The sequence below is a fragment of the Agrilus planipennis genome, unplaced genomic scaffold (genome assembly GCF_000699045.2).
Source record: "Agrilus planipennis isolate EAB-ADULT unplaced genomic scaffold, Apla_2.0 scaffold16, whole genome shotgun sequence".
In the NCBI taxonomy this organism is placed as follows: Eukaryota; Metazoa; Arthropoda; class Insecta; order Coleoptera; family Buprestidae; genus Agrilus; species Agrilus planipennis.
In genome coordinates this window covers 955,218-980,128 of record NW_020438946.1, presented here as the reverse complement: position 1 = coordinate 980,128, position 24,911 = coordinate 955,218, and the positions used below count along the sequence as shown (strand labels likewise).

The 24,911-nt window shown below is 32.5% G+C and overlaps 1 protein-coding gene across 1 annotated transcript; it reads right to left on the bottom strand.

Moving 5' to 3' along the window:
• Nucleotides 1-849: 849 nt before the first annotated feature.
• On the bottom strand, nucleotides 850-24,669 carry LOC108744664 (alanine aminotransferase 1). The gene is made up of 6 exons (XM_018480537.2): nucleotides 24,196-24,669; nucleotides 13,743-14,052; nucleotides 4,343-4,533; nucleotides 3,268-3,474; nucleotides 2,923-3,207; nucleotides 850-1,423 (listed from the first exon to the last, which is right to left on the bottom strand). Exons 1-6 carry the CDS (start codon nucleotides 24,469-24,471, stop codon nucleotides 1,091-1,093), a joined length of 1,602 nt encoding a protein of 533 aa, XP_018336039.1. The 5' UTR covers nucleotides 24,472-24,669; the 3' UTR covers nucleotides 850-1,090.
• Nucleotides 24,670-24,911: the final 242 nt, after the last annotated feature.

Below are 24,911 nucleotides of genomic sequence, written 5' to 3'. Positions count from 1 at the left end.
CTTTAGTATAACTATCGGTCGGTCGCTGCCTGCAGGCATACTTAAGAGCTGTCGACAAAAAATGTATTGATTATAACGTATATGCTTGTATGTAACATTGCCCTCATCCGGGGCCGATCATTCTTAAGGAGGGGGCAATGTTCGAAGGATCATGTTGGTACCTGCAGCTCTAATCCTTTCGACATGCAGTCGTTAAATGGAAGCAGCAATCCACGGTCTTCGAATAAGAAAAATCTCTACATGGGAACGAACATCCGACATGCTTCGTATCACCTTTCAATTCAACCCATCCAATCCACATCTTTGGCATGACTAAGCTTAAGAGTATTAACGGTTAGCTCCTAGTCCCTTAATTCCATCAGAAAATTCCAAAACGAATGGTAGGTGAGTTTCCCAGACGATTCTTCTTTGGTGACAAGGTAGTAAACAAATCGGTTCCCATTCGGCAATTCGCATGTTCATTTATATTATTGATCAGCTGTCGATATCCACACTAACTCTGACTGTCATCCAAAACCTTTTTATAATTCTTCTCGAGAATTTCGGAACTCCTATTGTTAAGCGGGCAAATATGTGTCACTCAGAGTATTTATTATCTTCCGCATCTTTGGTACAACGATTGTCGACCATCGATCGGTCGCTGCCTGCGGGCATACTCAAGAGCCGCCGGAAAACAATCTATTGATTATCACTTTCATGCTTTACATAACAATACTATTCCACTAAATTTGTAGTCGAAGGTATGTACTTATATGAATAGAAGATGCAGTCGTCACTTCATTCGCATTTTCTCAGTGTAATTCTTTATTTTTTTGAAATTAAGTGCCACATTAAACGAAACAACTAAAATATTTTTCGAATGTTTACTTCAAAACATTGCATACAGGTACATCGGTACATAAAAAGAAAATAAAAGTTTTGATAATATAATTAAAATTTGGTGTCTAAAAGTATTGCTATTTACATAAAATTTACTATTAAAATTATTGTTAATACAAAAAATATACATAACAGCTTACTACCGATTTGAATCACAGATGTAGGAGTGTAATAATTCAAATAAGTCAATACTTATGTATTAAATTTGCTATCAATTTTTATATTTATTAATAAACTTCTGGTGGAATGCCTGGAATTTTTCTAACATTTCTTTAAGTTTTTCCGGTTGGGGCAAAATCGTCGTCCTAAAATGGAATGTACCTTCTCTTTGACCGAATCCAGATCCTGGTACTATGCATATCCCCGTGTTTTCCAACAGTTCGAACGCATAGAATACATCAGGTGACTGATCGGCTTTTGCCGCAGCTCTGATTGCTCCGGGCGGCAATTTAACTTGAGGAAACGCGTACATCGCTCCTTGAACAGGATTACAAGAATATCCTTCGAAAGTGTTAAACGTTTTGACAACCATTTCCGCCCTTAGCTGCAAAAATGGACAATAATACTTATGAAATCAAAATAATATCATTATACTTATATGTTACCGGAAATGTGTGAAATCCGTCATTGTATACAATTCCTAGGAAATGTATATATTTCCTAAAATCGTCCGGAAATGTGTGAAATAAATTATATCAAACACTTTTCCTAGGAAATCATATATTTCCTAAATAGCAATAGGAAATACTTAATAGGCAATAACACGGTAGGCTGTTTGGAGATGTTTGTACCTTCTCCATTGGTGACGTCATTGTTTAGTTAGGGAGATTTATGGACAGACTGGAGTTTCTCCAAAATAATGTGACGAGGTTAGTTTTGTTTCAGCCAACACGATGACCTTGAATTTTTAGTGTTTTAGAGGTGATAATGCTGATCATTTTCGTATGTATATGTTGGGCGCGGAGATCATAATGAAGCATACTTTTCGAAGAGATTATTCCAACATATCAGCTTGCTTCCGGCGGGGGCATTAAAGAAACTCCAGTTTGTCATAAATCTACCTAATAACCACACAATAACGTCACTAATACATATACATCTCCAACCCTAACCTAACCAAGCAATAACGTCACCAATGCATGCACTAGAACCGCGTAAACACAGTTTACTAACGTGTTTTATTCATTTCATTCACAAAAAGCATTATTTTTAAACATTTCCTAGTATAATATCGGAATTTCATACAATTCCTAGGAAATATCCACATTTCCCAAGACACGTGTGTATTATAAAATCTTTGAAACAATATTTATAGATTTTCTAAAAATCCTCGGAATTGTATACATTTCCTAGGAATTGTATACAATTCCTAGATTTCATACATTTCCGGTAACATATACATTTAATGTGCTAATAAGTATGTTTTTAATGGAAATAATAGTATAGTGCGACGCTTTGAAATTAACTGACTATTAATACGTCTAATTGTCGTTTGATTGAAATTTTTTTTCAATAAAGAAAAGCAATAACACTGATTTAGACGTTGACTTAATTAGGTAACAATCTGCCCACCCAGCTTAAGGCATGATAATTTTAGGTAGAAAATGTTGGCTGTTTTTACATGATTCTCTGATTAGCATCTTTGCAACAAGGTGCTATTAAGGTGCATTAAGTGGTACTTGTCCATTCAAATTTGGACTAATACGCAGGGGCGGCCTTAGCCATCAGGATGCTCCGGGCGGGTAAATGTTTGCGAGGCCCTTGTCCTTGTCGAATTAGTTTTACTGATAATACTTGAAGAGAAATGCAAAGTTATTCGTAAGTAAGTTTAGAGTTTTAAAATTGGAAATTAAAAAAAAGTAATAAACACAAAACTGGCAAATTTGCGGATTTTTTTAAGACTATTATGAAATTCAAATAGGTACTATCTAATATTGTTGCGCGAGTGCGCGAGGTCCCTGCAAGAGCGAGGCCCCGGGCGGTTGCCCTGCTCGCCACCCCCAAAGGCCGCCCTTGCTAATACGATATTAAAGATTCCTTTACCTTTAGAGAGTCCAATACAGCACTTTTTTCTTTCATATACAGTTCGTAACTGGGTTCGTCTTCTCGAGGTGGATTTACAACAGCATCCATGACAATTTGACCTAGGACGGTAGGGCACAACATTGCACTTATTGCTTTTAAATACATCGCTTTTACCATAGGGTTCATATTCACGACCTCGACATACCCTCCTCTCAAACCGCACTCTCCCATATATCCTTTTGAAGAAGACATGAAACTAGCTAGTTCCATTTTATTATACGGCTCACCCATTTCCATCATTACCTATGGTATAATTTCAATTATTGTTCTTGTCTTAACGCATATTAAACTTCGTTGAACTACCTTTTTAAATGAAAAGAATGCAGACCCTTTTGCGTATACATTGTGCTGATAGACTTCGTCAGCTAACATAAACAACTGTTCATTGTACGCAAATTTAATGATATCTTCAATGTTTTGTCTGGTAAGGACTTGTCCTGTAGGATTGCCAGGATTAATAACTACAATGGCTCGTGGGTGACACTTCTTTCTCGCATCGTCTACTGCTCTCTAAAATGTTAAAAGTTAATGCAATTGTATAAAGCTCATATTCCCTCGCAGGTACGAATCTCCCACATACAGGGTGTAACAGAATTAAGTTGCGACCTTTGGAAGGTGTAAATTTTAAGAAAATCACTATCATTTATAATCTAAATAAAGCCGGTCCTGTGCGTGACTTAGTAACATAAGTGTCTACCGAATACCGTAGTACGGTAAAAACCGTTAGTACATGGATGGAGAATGTAATCATTACTGATAATTGAACATGTAAGATAAACATAAACAATTTAGTGCAACATAAAATGTTCAGACTAATTGTAGATAAATAAATTAAATATGTACATTACAGGAAGCACTATGTAAATGTACGAAAACGTAATAAAGAAAAAATGTAAATTACGTAAATATTGATTGGTAAAATCACCGATACAAATCCAGTAGCGGCCGAAAATCGGTTTCAAGCGCTCGCTGCAAATGCTAAGGATGCATCAACTGTTCCTTCAAAATTTGACACACTATCACATGATAGGAGACAACGTTCCCTGCTATTTCGCGTGTACTATTTCGGGGGTTGTCTTCTTTAAAACTGAAGTCATCATATCATGTCACATTTGCACCGTTACGGACTATATTTCTTTACCGGGGCCGGAATTGAACAGTGAAATTTCGTACTCTACCACCGCCCGCAAGCTCGGCACTTATTTATGTTACACCCTGTATCACTAACGATATTCTTTTTATAGTGTCTTTAAATTTAATTATTTTTCAAAATTACTCAAGTATTAAGATTACTGCCAAATTATATAATATTTTGAAGAACTTTCTAGCATTATCGAAATTGTAAATACTAATTGAAAGAAAATATTAGACTTCATACTTGAAGTTCATTAATATCCAAGCCCCAATTTTTCGATTCGTCTAAATAGTAACCAATTTGACGAATCCCAAATTCGGCCAGTGTCGCCGAATAGAGGGGATACTGGGGTATCGGTATCATAACACCGGGTTCTTTGCAGTCGATATGACATATTAGCAGTTTTATAACATTTTTTATTGCGTCACTGGCTCCTACAATTAAAACATAATTTTACCTTCCGCACAATAAGAACTTACCTGCTGGATAAAATAAGTATCAGAATAAAATCGTATTCGCAAAAAATAGAAGAAAATCAAATGAAGTTCAATGCACTTAAGTAAATAAAACACTAATACCAAAAATTCCTCATAAAAACGTTTAAAAAATCTATAACGTATTTCGACACACAATGTGCCATACTTAATTCTCTCAATTTTAGGATTTTTTAATTTCCAATCATCATAAGGTCGTCAGTCCTAAGACTGGTTGGACACGTACCTCCACTCTTTCCTATCCTGAGCTAAACTTCGCGTTTACCTAAAACTAGAACATCCCACATCCTTAACTATCTGCGAACAGTAATCTAACCTAGGTCTACCTCTACCCCACCTGACTCCTGTTTCTGTCTCTAATATGTCTCTGACTAGACCTTCATGCTTGAGAAGGTGTCCTACTAACCTATCTCGCCTATTTTTTATTGACTTCCATAGAGTCCTTCGTTCTCCTATTCTTTCTAATACCTCTTCATTTCTAGCCTTTTCTACCCACGTTATCCTCATCATTCGCCTATAACACTACAATTCGAAAGCTTCTAACCTTTTCTTTTCCGCCGCGCTCACTGTCCATGTTTCGCACCCGTACCACGCCCTGCTCCAAACGTACACCATTAACAATCTTTTCCGAATTTCTAAATTAACCGTTCGCGAGCATAATAGAAGTGACTTCTTTTTATTAAAGGCGACACGACCCTGTGCTATCCTCTGCTTTATATCCCTACTACTCCTTCCGTCCTGACTTATCTGACTTCCTAGGTATCTAAAATCAGCCACTTCTTCTAATTTTTCGACTCCTATCTTTATATTCGCTCTTTCCCTACTTTTTCTTCCCTTGCATACGATTTTAGAATTTGTTTAATATTGATTAATTTCCAATAATCAATATTAAACAAATTCTAAAATCGTTACCTAACGGAAACTTTCAGCTACCTACCCAGCAATACCAACTACGTAAATTTTGAACCGTCGCTATAGCATTTCTGAAAATTTTATCATATTTAGGTCAACCGAAGAGATAAGTACCTATTTTTTGTACCTGTTTGATCAATAAATAATTAATCGTAAGCTTTATATATAGCATTAATATTTACTTTATATAATTTAACTTCAAATAATACAACACATTATTTATCTAAATGTAACATTGAAGTAATTCATTTATCTATAAGACACTTAATTATCTATTCGTTATTGTATTAATACTGCCAGTAATGTCGCTAATTAATTTTCATATAAAAAACTTTTTGATAAGTAAATGTAGTTACGAAAACAAAAACATTTCTCAAAAGTAAAATATATAAAATAAAAAATATACCTATTAAGAGAACTTAAAATGAAAGTAATGAATATTTTCGCAAAATTAGCACTGCATCGTGATTTTTATGTGTACGACTAGGAAATTGCCTTGAAGTTATTTTTATTAAATAAGGCATTTCTAAGCCACGTTACATAAACCAGTTTATAGGTAAATTCTACCTGTATATCTACTCTTACTTAACACGTAATTCGAAACCAACTATGATAATTCTTACAGTAAACAACATATAACATAACTTCACGACAAATTTTTTTAAAAAAATAATTACCCTGTTACTTTGTTACGAAATTTTTTTAAAATTGTATGCATAATTTTCGCACTTNAACATTATTTATATATATAATCTCATACAAAATTTGTATATTTAATAGTTAATTTTCATCTCCCCTTCCAAGTTCATTTTGCTAAAAAATACTAAGATATACCTATAATATCTGATTTTTAGAACTTATTATGTCGAAATCTCCTTTAGGTATTTGTGTTCAAACAGACGCAAAAAAAATTATTGTTAGAAATCAACATTACCCACATCGATCGAAATTTCATTTTATTCTATACTGGTCAGACCCATCTAAATTGATCTTTTTAAAACATGAACCATCGGATACATAAAAACATTATTTGTGTTTGGAAAATTCACGTAGAAACAAGTGAATGGTTTTCAATTTAAAAAGAACTTATTCTTTTATTTTACTCATAAAAATTTTAAATAATGATACCGATTAACTTGCACACTTCCGGGTTCTCCGAAATTTTAGTATTTTGTAAAGTTCAGCATGCTGAACAAAAATATGTTATAGGTATTTGCATATGCATATGTTCGGCGTGCAAAGTATTTAAATCACAGTTTTGGAACTTCGAATAAAGAAACTAAATTTCTTATTCTCATAAAGGAATTATATTTAGGTGATATGGAGAATATTTTTAGATCATTTTTAATAGACTTGGGAAATGCATCAATGTTTATGATGGTCATAAAATGACCATATGGCAATCTGACAGCTATATTTGTTTAAATTACGAACCGGAATATTTTGCTTGAACGACCTGAAGCTATTTCTAGAATTAACTGGAAATTTTTAATTGTGAAATTCTGTCGGAAAAACAAATCGTTATTTTCCACAGTTTACTTTATTTAGCGGTTAGTATTAAAAGTAGTCTTTTTTTTGACGTGCTGCAGCAGGACGTGTTCATTGTTTTTTCATGGTACTATATATACATGTACACAATGGTCAAAAAGTGTATAGGAAATTTTACATTTCATTACTTAAGCTTCTTAGTTATTTCAGATGGATACGTTGTTAATAGAATAGAATAGATCATTAAAAATATTAACAAAATATATTTTATAACTAACCAATTAAGGCGCTTTTTTTATTATTGAGCAGATCATACGTCACAGTCAATTTGGTTTATTAAAGCGAATTATACATGGTGTTTCTTAAATAAATAGCAAGCTTACATGAGGTGATAAGGCACTATAAAACAAGACAATTAAGTAAATGTTTAGTGGTTCGAAAGTCTACCGTTTTCGATAAAAACGTGTTTAAAAGTGTAGTCGAGGGCTAGTCCGGCTCAGGTATCACTCGAGAAAATACGACAATTTAAATCGTACTGCGTACTATCGGCGATGAACAAAGTAGTTATTTAATTAATTGTTATCGCAATGAGCGTCTAAACAAAGATTATTATGTGTAGTAACTGTTGATAATTATTTATTAGTCGTTCCGCAACCGTCACTGTTTACATTTTTCGTCGATGTAGTTGGTTAATTGTTATCGCAATTTCTCTATCGTTACCAATTCACGCTCAGGACCGGCTTCGGATTGTAACTTCGTCTAATTTTCTTACAATTCTTTTTGCGATTCCCTATTGAATTCAGTTGACACCCTTCAAACTTGCTACTTATTTCATAAACTAACCAATTGAGGCGCTTTTTTATTATTGAGCAGATTACCCAACTGAATCTTACGTCACAGTCAATCTGATTTATTAAAGCGAATTATACATGGTGTTTCTTAAATAAATAGCAAGCTTACATGAGGTGATAAGGCACTATAAAACAAGACAATTAAGTAAATGTTTAGTGGTTCGAAAGTCTACCGTTTTCGATAAAAACGTGTTTAAAAGTGTAGTCGAGGGCTAGTCCGGCTCAGGTATCACTCGAGAAAATACGACAATTTAAATCGTACTGCGTACTATCGGCGATGAACAAAGTAGTTATTTAATTAATTGTTATCGCAATGAGCGTCTAAACAAAGATTATTATGTGTAGTAACTGTTGATAATTATTTATTAGTCGTTCCGCANTTGATTGGAAATTTAAGTTGAATACGTGGCGTGAATCCAAAATAAAGTTATTAGAGTAGATTGTATAAGATATGACGCGTTTCTTTGACACATTACCGACAATATTTTAAACGTGTCTCACGCTGTCACGGATGTTCTCCGCCCCCGGCGAGTTACACCCCGCGTCGTGTAAGCGAGACTTTAGAACGACTACCATGCGAGAAAATTGAAACGTGCTAAAATGAAAGCGTTTTACTTCTGTAACAAAATAGAAATTACTTTCTGTCTTATAACATAAAATTAACTACGTATATTATTAATAACAAATTTAGTCGGACAAACCTGAAGGCACACTTTTTCAGTTTAAAGTATTAAAGTGTATTACCTACTGACGACCTTTAATGAAAAACATGTTTAGAATATTAAAAAGAGATCCAGAAAAAGTTCTTCTTCATTTATAATTAAATTAAAGGTTCAAGGTTCACACTTTAATTAAAATTTACAACTTCAATATTGCATAATTGCTATAAATCCATGGCAGCGACGAAATTGAGAAAAAGTGTCTTTCTCTGACCTTTTACTTACAAATACCATTACGAAAATATTTTATACAACGGTAGGTAGGTATTTTTGAAGGAAAATTACAATTCAATCAATACATATCTATGTACCTTAAAACATTCAGCCAAGAATGTAACTGTTAATGGATAAAATACGATTCGAAATTCTGTTTTCTCACAATGAATTCAAGAAGAAACAGAAGAAGAAAGCATAGATGAAAAATAACTTAAGTTAATTAAAATAAGGAAATTTCAGAAATGTTTGTTTTTAGGCTTTAAAATGTTATTGGAATTGAAAGTTCGTATTAGCGAAGGGAATTCCATATTGAACAAAAATAGAACGTTTCAGCGTAGCTATGCGGGCGATTCATCCACCTAATCTCAATTTATTTAACTTTCCTCATTTCTTTCTTGCTGATTCTTGCTTGTTTTCCGAGAGCAGTAAAATTTCACTTTTTGTTTATCTTTCTACCTGAAAACTTTCTACTCGTTGTTTACTTTGCTTTTCTTGCAAAAATTTGCATACATCAGGGCTTTTCCTTCTTTTTCTCGAAACTGTTTGAACGACAACGTTTTAATAAAACCAATTTATTTGTTCATATAAAATGTGAATAAAATTGTCCTTTTATAATTAACTACTATTAAATGAGAAACCTTATTTACTCTTTTATCCTTTGAAGGCATTGCGTGTAGTGACAAAATAATGTTATACGGAATACGTAAGCATTTTTTCAATTCATATTCAATAATAAACTTGTAAAATAGAATAGCGAATTTCAAAATTACAAAGTAAGTAAAGTTCAGCTTTAAATGAATTTATAAATAAAAAAAGCCATTGAATATACTGGAAATCGAATCCGGAATGGCAGGCGAGTAATTATTTTACTCAAAATATCCTTGTACCTTTATTTGATAATACATGTATTTTTTTACCGATCGTCCCGCACTCTTTTTTAATAAACGTCTTGTTATATGTGAATCTGCTTGTTTGTTTTTCGCCTTTTCATGACTTAACTACTCAACCGATCATCAAGAAATGAAAGGACATAGGGCACCTTTTATCCAGAAAAAAATACTTGTGTCCGAGGGATATAAAAAATTAGTTATATGTAGTCATCTTTGACATGCATTGAACAAATCAACGCGAACAAGACCGCTGGTAAAACCTGTTATTATTTAGGTATTTAGTCTGATAAAGCTGATAATCTGATTGACGGATGAATTTTTTATCTTTAAAAACCAAATCAGCTACAGTTTTTGCGTTACCAAAAAATAAATAAAATATTTTTTATTCTGACATTAAATAAATCATTTAGTTCTATTGTTCATTGCTATTACTTGTGTCCTTTAATTTTGAATCGATTAAGTACAATCCCAAAAATTGAAAATTGTGTTCACTCCAAAAAGTCTAACTCTTAACCGAACTCCACAAGTGTTTCGCCAGTCCTAGTTTTAATAACGTAATTGTGAATGGGAAAATCATTTAACAAGTTCGAAAAAAAAAATAATTCGAAAAGCATTGGCTTCGAATGTTTGAATGATTATTTTTGAAATAAAAATGGGAAATTAATTTATCACATTGTAAATGTCTTTCTTTACGGTTTGTTTTCTAAAGTCAACCGTAATGTCGGGAACACCCTGTATAATAAAATTTGTATAAGGATACAATTTTCCGATGAATATGGAAGGCGAACGATAAAATTAGAAGGAACCTTGAGTTTTTAATATCCACAAGTCACAATAATAGAGAGTACGTCTAGATATGCTTGCGTATGTAGTAAAATAATCTGGCATAGTTCCAAAATTGGCATCAGCAAAATAATCCAGCCGAAATTAGCATTTTACACAAATTTCCTCGATTCTTATTAATCAGAAACACAAATACAGTACGGAACCAAACTCTGGTAATGAAATTTCATCCAAATTTAATGCAAGAAAATTACGTAACAGTTTTTGTATTATACAGGGTAGGTTCCACATTCTTGGCCCAAGTCAAGAACTTTGCGATTTTTCTCTCGATGAACATATAGTTTCTAAATTAATTACGTAAAAAAACAAATTTCATTTCCTGGCCGAAGGGTGGTGAATATAGCGTGTGCTGGGGAGGAAATACATATTTGGTATGAGCCTCTGAGAGCTGAGTTATGTGACATTATATTATAATTACTTGACTTCCTTCTTGTCATTTTACATGGTCATTTTTACGAAACTGAAAGCATCATGGGTTATGTGGAACGCGAAAACTTAATAGGTCACTGTTTACATTTTTCGTCGATGTAGTTGGTTAATTGTTATCGCAATTTCTCTATCGTTACCAATTCACGCTCAGGACCGGCTTCGGATTGTAACTTCGTCTAATTTTCTTACAATTCTTTTTGCGATTCCCTATTGAATTCAGTTGACACCCTTCAAACTTGCTACTTATTTCATAAACTAACCAATTGAGGCGCTTTTTTATTATTGAGCAGATTACCCAACTGAATCTTACGTCACAGTCAATCTGATTTATTAAAGCGAATTATACATGGTGTTTCTTAAATAAATAGCAAGCTTACATGAGGTGATAAGGCACTATAAAACAAGACAATTAAGTAAATGTTTAGTGGTTCGAAAGTCTACCGTTTTCGATAAAAACGTGTTTAAAAGTGTAGTCGAGGGCTAGTCCGGCTCAGGTATCACTCGAGAAAATACGACAATTTAAATCGTACGACACACTATCGGCGATGAACAACGTAGTTATTTAATTAATTGTTATCGCAATGAGCGTCTAAACAAAGATTATTATGTGTAGTAACTGTTGATAATTATTTATTAGTCGTTCCGCAACCGTCACTGTTTACATTTTTCGTCGATGTAGTTGGTTAATTGTTATCGCAATTTCTCTATCGTTACCAATTCACGCTCAGGACCGGCTTCGGATTGTAACTTCGTCTAATTTTCTTACAATTCTTTTTGCGATTCCCTATTGAATTCAGTTGACACCCTTCAAACTTGCTACTTATTTCATAAACTAACCAATTGAGGCGCTTTTTTATTATTGAGCAGATTACCCAACTGAATCTTACGTCACAGTCAATCTGATTTATTAAAGCGAATTATACATGGTGTTTCTTAAATAAATAGCAAGCTTACATGAGGTGATAAGGCACTATAAAACAAGACAATTAAGTAAATGTTTAGTGGTTCGAAAGTCTACCGTTTTCGATAAAAACGTGTTTAAAAGTGTAGTCGAGGGCTAGTCCGGCTCAGGTATCACTCGAGAAAATACGACAATTTAAATCGTACTGCGTACTATCGGCGATGAACAAAGTAGTTATTTAATTAATTGTTATCGCAATGAGCGTCTAAACAAAGATTATTATGTGTAGTAACTGTTGATAATTATTTATTAGTCGTTCCGCAACCGTCACTGTTTACATTTTTCGTCGATGTAGTTGGTTAATTGTTATCGCAATTTCTCTATCGTTACCAATTCACGCTCAGGACCGGCTTCGGATTGTAACTTCGTCTAATTTTCTTACAATTCTTTTTGCGATTCCCTATTGAATTCAGTTGACACCCTTCAAACTTGCTACTTATTTCATAAACTAACCAATTGAGGCGCTTTTTTATTATTGAGCAGATTACCCAACTGAATCTTACGTCACAGTCAATCTGATTTATTAAAGCGAATTATACATGGTGTTTCTTAAATAAATAGCAAGCTTACATGAGGTGATAAGGCACTATAAAACAAGACAATTAAGTAAATGTTTAGTGGTTCGAAAGTCTACCGTTTTCGATAAAAACGTGTTTAAAAGTGTAGTCGAGGGCTAGTCCGGCTCAGGTATCACTCGAGAAAATACGACAATTTAAATCGTACTGCGTACTATCGGCGATGAACAAAGTAGTTATTTAATTAATTGTTATCGCAATGAGCGTCTAAACAAAGATTATTATGTGTAGTAACTGTTGATAATTATTTATTAGTCGTTCCGCAACCGTCACTGTTTACATTTTTCGTCGATGTAGTTGGTTAATTGTTATCGCAATTTCTCTATCGTTACCAATTCACGCTCAGGACCGGCTTCGGATTGTAACTTCGTCTAATTTTCTTACAATTCTTTTTGCGATTCCCTATTGAATTCAGTTGACACCCTTCAAACTTGCTACTTATTTCATAAACTAACCAATTGAGGCGCTTTTTTATTATTGAGCAGATTACCCAACTGAATCTTACGTCACAGTCAATCTGATTTATTAAAGCGAATTATACATGGTGTTTCTTAAATAAATAGCAAGCTTACATGAGGTGATAAGGCACTATAAAACAAGACAATTAAGTAAATGTTTAGTGGNACATATACGTGCACACACTGCGTAAAAACGTATGGTATTTAGCGTACTTCATTTGCAGCGGTCATACACGGTCGTGCAAATCACTAGCATTTAATATACGCCCGCTGTTTCATACAACCCTACAAAAAAAGTCAAACGGATTTAGCTCAAGACTGCGTGCCGTCTATGATATGTCCAGTCCAGTGTCTAGGATAATATTCCTCTAGAAACTCACGCATAATGCTATAATACTATTCTATACTTATTTATGACACTCAGACACTGGCATTCTTCTAATGATTTCGACTGTATGCATGCGTACGTAATACAAAACTGCAACATTAAAAGATGAAGAACTAACTACTCCAGGTTGCAACGTCGTATTTCTTTGCGCCCTACCAGGCCCGGACTGATCCCTTCAAGTACGTTTTTCTCGAAAACGGTGAACTTTCAGACCACAAAACGTCCACTTAATTTTCTTGTTTTATAGTGCCCTATCACCTCATGCAAACTTGCTACTTATTTCATAAACACCCCTGTATACCATTAATTATTATTATTAATTATATAAACCAGATCTGTCGGATGTCTTTTCCAAACTTTACAAGGGCCTATACAATGTGATTTATTTTATACGTATAAGAACGGAAATGCATACGTACCCGATCCTAAGACAATATCTTCCCAGTTACTGGGATGTCCATCTCTCCTTTGGATATATTCGGCGACGTGCCTCCTGATTACTTCAATTCCAGGCGAATCCGTGTAAGAACCGACAGAGCCACCTTTGCATCCTTCTAAAACAGTTCGCACACGCTGTTTCACATCTTCGGGAAATCGGGAATCGTGTAATAATTCGGGATAAGCCACTAGAGCAAGCATTTGTCTTATAAATGTAATGGGCTTCTGTCCCATAGCATGACAGTCGCCTATATTCGCTCTTATTACTTCTTTGAAAGGCTTCTTTACACCCTGTAGCAATAAAAACATTATTTACTAATTTGATATAAAGACTATCCTATGAGAAAAATGAAGCAGTGCTATCCTAAATATAATATTCTAAATGCCAATTTGAGATTGTTTGTTTATTACCATTTCACGGCTTAACTACTAAACCGATCATCATCAAATCTTTTGCACACATTGTCAGGGCTACAGAAAAGGACATAGGGCACCTTTTATCCAGAAAAAAATACTTGTGTCCGAGGGATATAAAAAATTAGTTATATGTATACCTATAATATCTGATTTTTAGAACTTATTATGTCGAAATCTCCTTTAGGTATTTGTGTTCAAACAGACGCAAAAAAAATTATTGTTAGAAATCAACATTACCCACATCGATCGAAATTTCATTTTATTCTATACTGGTCAGACCCATCTAAATTGATCTTTTTAAAACATGAACCATCGGATACATAAAAACATTATTTGTGTTTGGAAAATTCACGTAGAAACAAGTGAATGGTTTTCAATTTAAAAAGAACTTATTCTTTTATTTTACTCATAAAAATTTTAAATAATGATACCGATTAACTTGCACACTTCCGGGTTCTCCGAAATTTTAGTATTTTGTAAAGTTCAGCATGCTGAACAAAAATATGTTATAGGTATTTGCATATGCATATGTTCGGCGTGCAAAGTATTTAAATCACAGTTTTGGAACTTCGAATAAAGAAACTAAATTTCTTATTCTCATAAAGGAATTATATTTAGGTGATATGGAGAATATTTTTAGATCATTTTTAATAGACTTGGGAAATGCATCAATGTTTATGATGGTCATAAAATGACCATATGGCAATCTGACAGCTATATTTGTTTAAATTACGAACCGGAATATTTTGCTTGAACGACCTGAAGCTATTTCTAGAATTAACTGGAAATTTTTAATTGTGAAATTCTGTCGGAAAAACAAATCGTTATTTTCCACAGTTTACTTTATTTAGCGGTTAGTATTAAAAGTAGTCTTTTTTTTGACGTGCTGCAGCAGGACGTGTTCATTGTTTTTTCATGGTACTATATATACATGTACACAATGGTCAAAAAGTGTATAGGAAATTTTACATTTCATTACTTAAGCTTCTTAGTTATTTCAGATGGATACGTTGTTAATAGAATAGAATAGATCATTAAAAATATTAACAAAATATATTTTATAACTAACCAATTAAGGCGCTTTTTTTATTATTGAGCAGATCATACGTCACAGTCAATTTGGTTTATTAAAGCGAATTATACATGGTGTTTCTTAAATAAATAGCAAGCTTACATGAGGTGATAAGGCACTATAAAACAAGACNCGGAATACGTAAGCATTTTTTCAATTCATATTCAATAATAAACTTGTAAAATAGAATAGCGAATTTCAAAATTACAAAGTAAGTAAAGTTCAGCTTTAAATGAATTTATAAATAAAAAAAGCCATTGAATATACTGGAAATCGAATCCGGAATGGCAGGCGAGTAATTATTTTACTCAAAATATCCTTGTACCTTTATTTGATAATACATGTATTTTTTTACCGATCGTCCCGCACTCTTTTTTAATAAACGTCTTGTTATATGTGAATCTGCTTGTTTGTTTTTCGCCTTTTCATGACTTAACTACTCAACCGATCATCAAGAAATGAAAGGACATAGGGCACCTTTTATCCAGAAAAAAATACTTGTGTCCGAGGGATATAAAAAATTAGTTATATGTAGTCATCTTTGACATGCATTGAACAAATCAACGCGAACAAGACCGCTGGTAAAACCTGTTATTATTTAGGTATTTAGTCTGATAAAGCTGATAATCTGATTGACGGATGAATTTTTTATCTTTAAAAACCAAATCAGCTACAGTTTTTGCGTTACCAAAAAATAAATAAAATATTTTTTATTCTGACATTAAATAAATCATTTAGTTCTATTGTTCATTGCTATTACTTGTGTCCTTTAATTTTGAATCGATTAAGTACAATCCCAAAAATTGAAAATTGTGTTCACTCCAAAAAGTCTAACTCTTAACCGAACTCCACAAGTGTTTCGCCAGTCCTAGTTTTAATAACGTAATTGTGAATGGGAAAATCATTTAACAAGTTCGAAAAAAAAAATAATTCGAAAAGCATTGGCTTCGAATGTTTGAATGATTATTTTTGAAATAAAAATGGGAAATTAATTTATCACATTGTAAATGTCTTTCTTTACGGTTTGTTTTCTAAAGTCAACCGTAATGTCGGGAACACCCTGTATAATAAAATTTGTATAAGGATACAATTTTCCGATGAATATGGAAGGCGAACGATAAAATTAGAAGGAACCTTGAGTTTTTAATATCCACAAGTCACAATAATAGAGAGTACGTCTAGATATGCTTGCGTATGTAGTAAAATAATCTGGCATAGTTCCAAAATTGGCATCAGCAAAATAATCCAGCCGAAATTAGCATTTTACACAAATTTCCTCGATTCTTATTAATCAGAAACACAAATACAGTACGGAACCAAACTCTGGTAATGAAATTTCATCCAAATTTAATGCAAGAAAATTACGTAACAGTTTTTGTATTATACAGGGTAGGTTCCACATTCTTGGCCCAAGTCAAGAACTTTGCGATTTTTCTCTCGATGAACATATAGTTTCTAAATTAATTACGTAAAAAAACAAATTTCATTTCCTGGCCGAAGGGTGGTGAATATAGCGTGTGCTGGGGAGGAAATACATATTTGGTATGAGCCTCTGAGAGCTGAGTTATGTGACATTATATTATAATTACTTGACTTCCTTCTTGTCATTTTACATGGTCATTTTTACGAAACTGAAAGCATCATGGGTTATGTGGAACGCGAAAACTTAATAGTAATTCACCTTTGGCTAGTGTTAAAATAAAAGCTTACTACGTCCCTGTTTAAGTGTATAGGTAATTAAGATTTTTAGTTCTTTGATTTTTATTGTACTTAAATTTTAATTATTTTTCAATAATTGCAGATTACTCCACGAAGAAAAAGACCACAACATTGACAATGTAAGTTTTATTTATTTCATTTATACATACATACATATAGTTGGGACGATTGAAATTAGTAAAATCCGCAATAAATTATCTGTGATAATGGGAGTGTAGTTATTTGCTACGTCTTGAACACGCCCTTGTTAAGTTAGGAAATGCTTCATGAATAGTACAAAGTGAAAAGAGATAACCGAATAATATTAAGCGGTGCAGCGGTTAGAGATTAGAGGTTCCTTAGTTACGCAAAAGATCAGGGTCGGCTTTATAACTGCCTAGTTGGAGTTATATCTTTAAAGAAGCGCCTTTGCTTTCTTAAATTCCTGAATGTTGAACTTTCTTTAAGGATGTTTGGGAGGTATGTCCAAATGCTACGAGACAAATAAAAATTTAGAAGAACGTTCCTCATTCAATTCTAAAACTGCTGTAAAAATTACAAATCGATTCACTAAACCGTTAAAAAGTTATTGAAATTTTAAAAAATTGTAATTTTACACGTCATTTTATGGAGATTCGTTAACCGAACAGATTAAATTTATTTTTATTAACAGAAAAAAAGCTACCAGAAATTTCAAACTTTTATAATAAGTAACTTGAACTCTGGAGAATCACTTTAGCGTAAGGTTATTCAAATTCACTAAATGGTTATCGAGGAAAAAATGAAAAATTATCTGAAAATCTCGTTTTTACTTGATAATATAATGATAATATTTATAATTGTCTGAAATAAATGCAATTTTAAAGTTTTAATTATTATTTAAACATATTAAAAAGTTTTACGCTCATTATTAATAGAGATTGAAACTAAATATTTTTTTGTTTCAAAGTTGAAATCAAGGCATATTCACTGCCAAAAGTCAGTTAAATGTTTTCCGTATTATTCGTTATTTTTTATTTTATTCAAAGTTTTTGGTCAAATTCCAAATTTTCTCTCAAACCATATACCTACTTTTTTTAGTATAGATAGTATTTATTTACCTCATGATATGCTGCAAAACCTAATTAATCACGAATTTATAATTTTAAGTACTCTTGTCTCTGATTGTACCTCCCAAACATCCTTAAAGTCCGATACTGGCAACAATTCTGCTTGTCTGCATCTCTTTCTGTTAGACATCGATCGGTGTAATATTATTCCTTTTTCTTTATTAGTGTCCGCTGCAATTCCTACCTGACATCTCTTTTCTATGTTTACGATGTTCCTTACAACATCTGTCGTAAGTAAAAGTAGGCGTTCTGTCACGCATCGCTCTAGCCTAATTAGTAAGTTGAAAGAAAAAAGTAAATGCGACAGTTTTACTGCGGTCTATACCAATGCTGAACGTCCCAACTATATTTGCCTTAAACATACAAAAAGCTAGAAAACTTGAGTAAAAGGGCAAATAAGTTATTATGCACTTCAATAACACTCAATTCTTTCTTCTCAACATTTCGCTGACTAAACTACTTTATGATCATTTCCGGTCTAATTAAAACAATTATACGAGCGTGTCACACACAATATATTTGCAAATTCCAACTTTTTTAAACATTCAAGGGCAAATTTTTGGCTGGCACACATACAACACGAGTCAAAAATAAAACGGGTTCCTATAGTGCCCTTGTGTTCTACACGTTTACCTCAACATTCTTATGATTAGCTTAACTGCATGGTATGGTAAAGTGAATGAAAAAGGTACAAAAAAAGTTTAATTATCTGATTGTAACGTTGAAATTAGTTACACATGCCTACTGACATTTTTAAATTACAACAGAAATGTAATAAAAGACAAGATTTATGAATGTTGGGATTAAGTTAAACAAAACGTTTTATTTATAAATTTACGTTATCACTATATAGTATAAAACAAAGTCGCTTCCCGCTTTTTTTTAATAGATAGAGTGATTCAAGAGGAAGGTTTATATGTATAATACTTGCATAATATAGTAGAGAAACACTGATAATTTTAGAGGTTTCTAATGTGATGTAAATAAACACATTTTTTGCGCTTACATTGCAAACGCTGGCTGAACCCTACGAGATAGATCAAAATAATGTACTACAATATTGTACATCTTAAAAGGGTCTACAAAAAAGTCCGGGATGGTATATGTCTATCTCTTAGGGATAACCCACAATAACCATTTTTATCCTTTACTTTTTATGAGAAATAATGACTTATTTACGAAGCGATTGTAGGCAATACAGCATTAATTCTTATCCAATTAAGTACCTTAAATACATTGTGCATTTAATATAGATCAATATGGCCCTTTACAGCATGTAATTTAAATGAATATTTTCGAAGATATTACAGATTTAAAATGCAGGGACATAGCGGTTGCGGCGGTACCGGCCGGGAGGCCGGTTTGTATTGTCTAATGACAAAAAAACTGTGAATGTTGTATATAAAGACATTCTGTAGTATATTTAGTATGTTCAGGGGGTATCTTTTGAAGATTTCCCCTTCTCGATAATAATCTAAACAAAACAAAAATATACATATTTAGTATTAGCATTGCACCCGTGCGAAGCTGGGGCGGGTCGCTAGTACTATTATATAGGGTTAAATTATGAACCTTTACCTATACTTTCTTTCAGAGGCATTAATCCAATTATTTTATCGTTTAAAAATGTACCTAACTAAATATTAGTTGAAAATATAACGGGGGAGAGTCTGTTAAGAGTTCTTCGACAATAAATTAAAGTTCCATAGTATAACAGTGATTCCCTGGGCGACAAAAGTTAGTTTTAACAAAAAAATATGCAGAAACACAAAAAATTAACATACGGATATTCTACGTATATGCACTCATTCAAAGGGTGACATCATTTTTTGAAAAATACAACATGGCATATAGGAAAACTAGTAGAAATGCCTTCAGGGATCTTTTCATATAAATATGAATAATAAAGTTATACTTTGTTTAAAAAATTAAAAGTTTAAAAGTTCGGTTAGTTTAGGACAGATTTTAATGAAGCAGGAGATACTTTCAACGCGTTCACCACCTTGTATATTTCGGTCATGTAACAAAAAAAAAATAAAATTTCGGTGAAAGAAACTGAAAAGTGCAACCTTAGAGTAATAACTTACATTTTCTCAGTTTTTTATTTTATTTTATTATTATTTTCTTTAAACAATATGTAAAATCGTTAAGTAATAATTATTATTTAAACATAAGTAATTATTACTCCAAAATCCAAAGTTCATTTAATTGCGATTAGTACAGTAATAAATTGCTATTTATGATAGCATTTAACAACATATGCCAAACAAACATATTAAACACCATAGAAAAAATGTTAGTTTTAATATTATTGCAACAAACCAAATGCTAAATTGTATTCTTATTAAGATTACGGTGTTTGTTGAGTAGGTTGTAAAGTGCATTGTGTACTTTTTATGACACAACTAATAAGACAGTAATAAAACCGTAATCAAATCATAAATGTGTTGTAATATCATTAATAATTTAAAATACAATATCAATCGTAAATAAAATATAACAACCACTATTAATTGGTATTGAAAAATTTTTAATTTATGAGGTAGTAAGGGTAGTAAGTATGTAATTGAAAATACTGTTGATTCGGAATAGTGTAATTTGCTTTTGCGGTCCTGTGGGGCAATTGAATTCTGGATCCCGTTCAAATTATCTTTAGGCGCAGATAACGATTTCGATCTTATTTGATCATCAGCTAAAATAAATCGATTAAAAAAGAAAAAAATTGGTTAGTATTTTTTTGAACATTAAAACCTAATTTTATTGAACTATTTATAGTATTAGTTAGTATCAATAGATACACCAGGTATCTGTAGATAGAGACATACAGTAAAAGTTCCTGTATTCGCGGCTAAAAATTTCATTATTCGCGGATGCAATCGGTAAACAGAAAAGGATTCGGTGTCATTTATTAAGGGGATTGACCGCAATAGACCGCTCGTGTCTACTGTGAATTTTTCCGAAAATATGGGTTTCTATTCTAAACATTGTGATTTAACGCTGCGAGATAAATATCTGATTTTTTGTATGGTAACAGACAAAGATTTACACTAACTGGGCACGTTTTTAGTTTTCAATGATATGGTCATTAATAGCTTTTACAAGTGCTCAAATTGATGCTTCTTGTAGGACACGTATTTTCAATAGAAATTAAGAAATTAAAAAATGACCTTCGACAGGCTTTAGAACAAAGCTTTATCTATCATACTACAAAATATCAAACCTCTGTTCCAAACATTAAACTCATGATATCTAGAACCGATAAGCATGTTTTTACTATACGCCGCGTGTACTACTGAATCGAAACCGAGTGGACTAATTTCAAAATTCAAAACAAGAAAAAATCACTAAATTTCTTAAACTCTTGCCTAAAGCTGATTATAACGATTAATTTTAATTGCAAATTTATCAATACATTGATTTTATTTTGATACATATTGGTTTTATTTTGGAACCTTAGAACGTATCCCCTATGATTCCATACTAATTACCATTCCATATCCACAGTTTCTGTATTCGCGGCATATTTATGGAACGTATACCCCGCGAATAAAGAGCTTGTACTGTACTCTCGTTTCAGTGCCAATTTTTAATAGAGGCTTCGTTAAAACTGTATCCTGTACGTAGAAGTAGTTATTTACTATTTTTTGTGTAAAAGTAACTTTTTTTCCACAATAACCTCCGAAATAATTAATTATATGAGATACATCTACAAAACTTTATTTACGATTAGTGAAACTGTTAAAAACTAACAATGAAACAAAATAAACTATGGATATTAAAAATCACATAAAAAATGAAGGTGCTTTTCTATTCCTTGAGAAAAATAGCGAAACTTTTTTATTTTTCATCTCATTTTTAATGTCTAACGTTTATTTTGTTTATAGGTAATGTTTTAACACCTCCACTAACAATAAATAAAATTTTGAAGATGTGTTTTCTACAATCACTAGTGTCCGACCGAAAGTTCGGTTTCGGTTTCGGTCGAGTTTCGGCAAAAAACGAGTTTCGGTTTAGGCAGCAAACCTGCCGAAACTACCACCGAAACCGAAACTGCGTTCGGGAGTTCTCGCGCTCTGCTCGGTCATGTTCGGCGCGTTAAAGTCCACCCAAGCTGACCCAAGCGAAGTGTACTATACTTACTCAAATAAACATCCTATTTTAAGTATTTTTAAGGCGCAATTAAGAGCTGTGTGATTTAAAGATAAAAAAATAAAACTGACTGATTATAATAACGTTTTCTTTATTTTTCTCTCAAAACATGATCCTTATATAAGGAAGTTTCGGTTTCGGTTTCGGCCGAAACTTAGACCGTTGCCGAAATTCGGTTTTGGTTTCGGTCGTAAAAACCAGTTTCGGTAGGACACTAACAATCACTTTTTTTTTCTGAAATCTAGTTTTTTTTTGATAGTGTAACTCCCATTAACCGTACAGCAAATATACGGAACAGTTTTCTATGCCGATTGTGAATACCTAGATGTATTTACAATTAGATAATTCTTTTTATAAAAGTGACCTTCGACATTAATTGGTCCATGACAATATTTTCAACGCAGTTTGTTACGTATTTCTCACTTATGCATGCATAATATGACCTCAAATTTTCAACGATTGGTTACTTTCTCCAACAACTGTAACCCACAATAAGTATTACTCAAAAAAAAAAACGCTCGATATACGATAACAAAATGAAAAAAAACATTATCTCAATTAATAATAATACGAAAGTTAGGATTCGGAGAAACGTCTTAATTAAAGGGTATAAGTAAAATATCTGAATCTGATAGGCAGCGTAAAACCATGTCGATTACGATCTCGATCTCTTTAGATCTCAACAGCGCACCATAATAGCCAATATCGATAAATTACTAACCGAACTGAAAAAGCCCCTAAAAAGCGAGTTTATATAATATCCAAATAGAGACAGTGTATCGCCATCTGACAGATATTTGCTACAACTAATGTATTTCGTTCGTTCAATAAATTTCTGACCAAGAACTTAAACATTCTTAGTAAACCACATATTAATTTGTAAACAATACTAAAGGACACATTTACCTATGGTAAGAAATAAAAAATGCAAAGAAATATAAATAATGTTAAGAATTAATTAGTTAACAAATATACAAGGAAAAACCAATTACGTGTGACGTATTAAAACTAAATTTTAAGCTATTCGTAAAGCATATTTACTTTTACATACAAGTAGTGCTCATTTGGGACACACTGTATATAAATACTACCAATGAGACATAAATGGAAAAAATACCTCGATTTCAGTGCCTTTTACAATACAATTTTAAATTAGGATTCTTCTCAAACTTTACGCAAATACAAAAATTATAATTAAGAAAAGGCAAATCGACCAAGCACATTATGTAATCAAACAGATATAGAGGAAAAAAGAGTAGTAAAAACATACTTCGTATCAATTTCATGACTCATGCGGTAATTACTAGTTCCTAACGAGCATCGCATCTAATAATGCTAGTTTTTTAAGGCTCGGAAGTATCGTCTGCCCAATTAAATTACTCTATATTAGACATTAGAACGAATGCATCGACACAAATAGGAACATTATTAATTAGAAATTTTTTATTATAGCATTTATAATAATGAACATATGTCACATACATACGATAAGGGATTGTAAGTAAATTTGATAAAGTTTTTACAATAACATAATAATCTACCTACACAAAAATTGATAATTTAAAGACTGTTATGTTTATGTAAAAACAAAAAGAAAGGATAGTATCGATCCATACACTTTATGTTTACTAAACCTGTGACCTACTACATTATGATATGATATGATATGATATGATATTCTTGACCCACAAGAAACTAATTGATTAATATACTGTTTTGTGCCTTATAAAAATATAAATATTTATTTCATAACAAATACTAAGCCTGTCAAAAACATATGTATGTTATCATTATGACAAACGTCTCATTTTTTAACAAACATAAAAACAGTTTTATGAATGAACCACCTACTCATTCATACGTTAATAAAAGCGGCATTTAAAAAACAAAAATGATGAATCAGAACGATTTGTTTTGTAAAAGAGGAAGAACGTAGTAACAATTACAAATAGAGTTAAAAAAGGGGTTGACATTTGATTTTTTTTTTACCTTTTCCAATTCTTTTTCTATTTCACCAGCGCGAATAACGAGGGGCCCTCGGACCGCATATTCCATAACTTTTATATTCGGGTTTAGTGTCTCGAAGCTCAGGGCTTCGGCTTTCGTGGACGCCTCTGTCATGGCACTGGCTGAACTGCATAAAAAACGGAAATTCTCGATACGCTGTTTCTCCAGACCGAAGCACAGACCCAAGCGGCGCAAACTATTGTACCCATTATTAGAGTTTCGATTAATTAATGGTGATAGTAAACGCGTACTCGACATAATTATCTATCCGATAAAGTAAATTAAAACTGATAAGAATGCGTAGAGAGCACTCAAGGCAGTAACCAGGTGAGAACTGCACTTAAGTTGATTATCGGATGCAATTGCAGGAAGTATCGGTGCAATGAATTGAAATCGTTAAATATAACACCCTGGCAATTTTACAAGTACATCGTAAACATAACCTCTAGCACTGATTGTGAGCCAATTTTCACAACGAATTTAGACACTAAAATAATGAGAGTCAATTAAATAATAACTAAAATTTTCACCCGTCTAGTAAAATTACGAAATACATCAGTGATAAGAAATGGACTTCATGCTTGAGTGATTATTGATTAGAATTAAATTAGTTTTTTGACTGAAACATTAAATAAGAAATGTAAATAGTTTATATTAAACAATTTATTTAAACTATTTCAGTGGAACACACAGTAAAT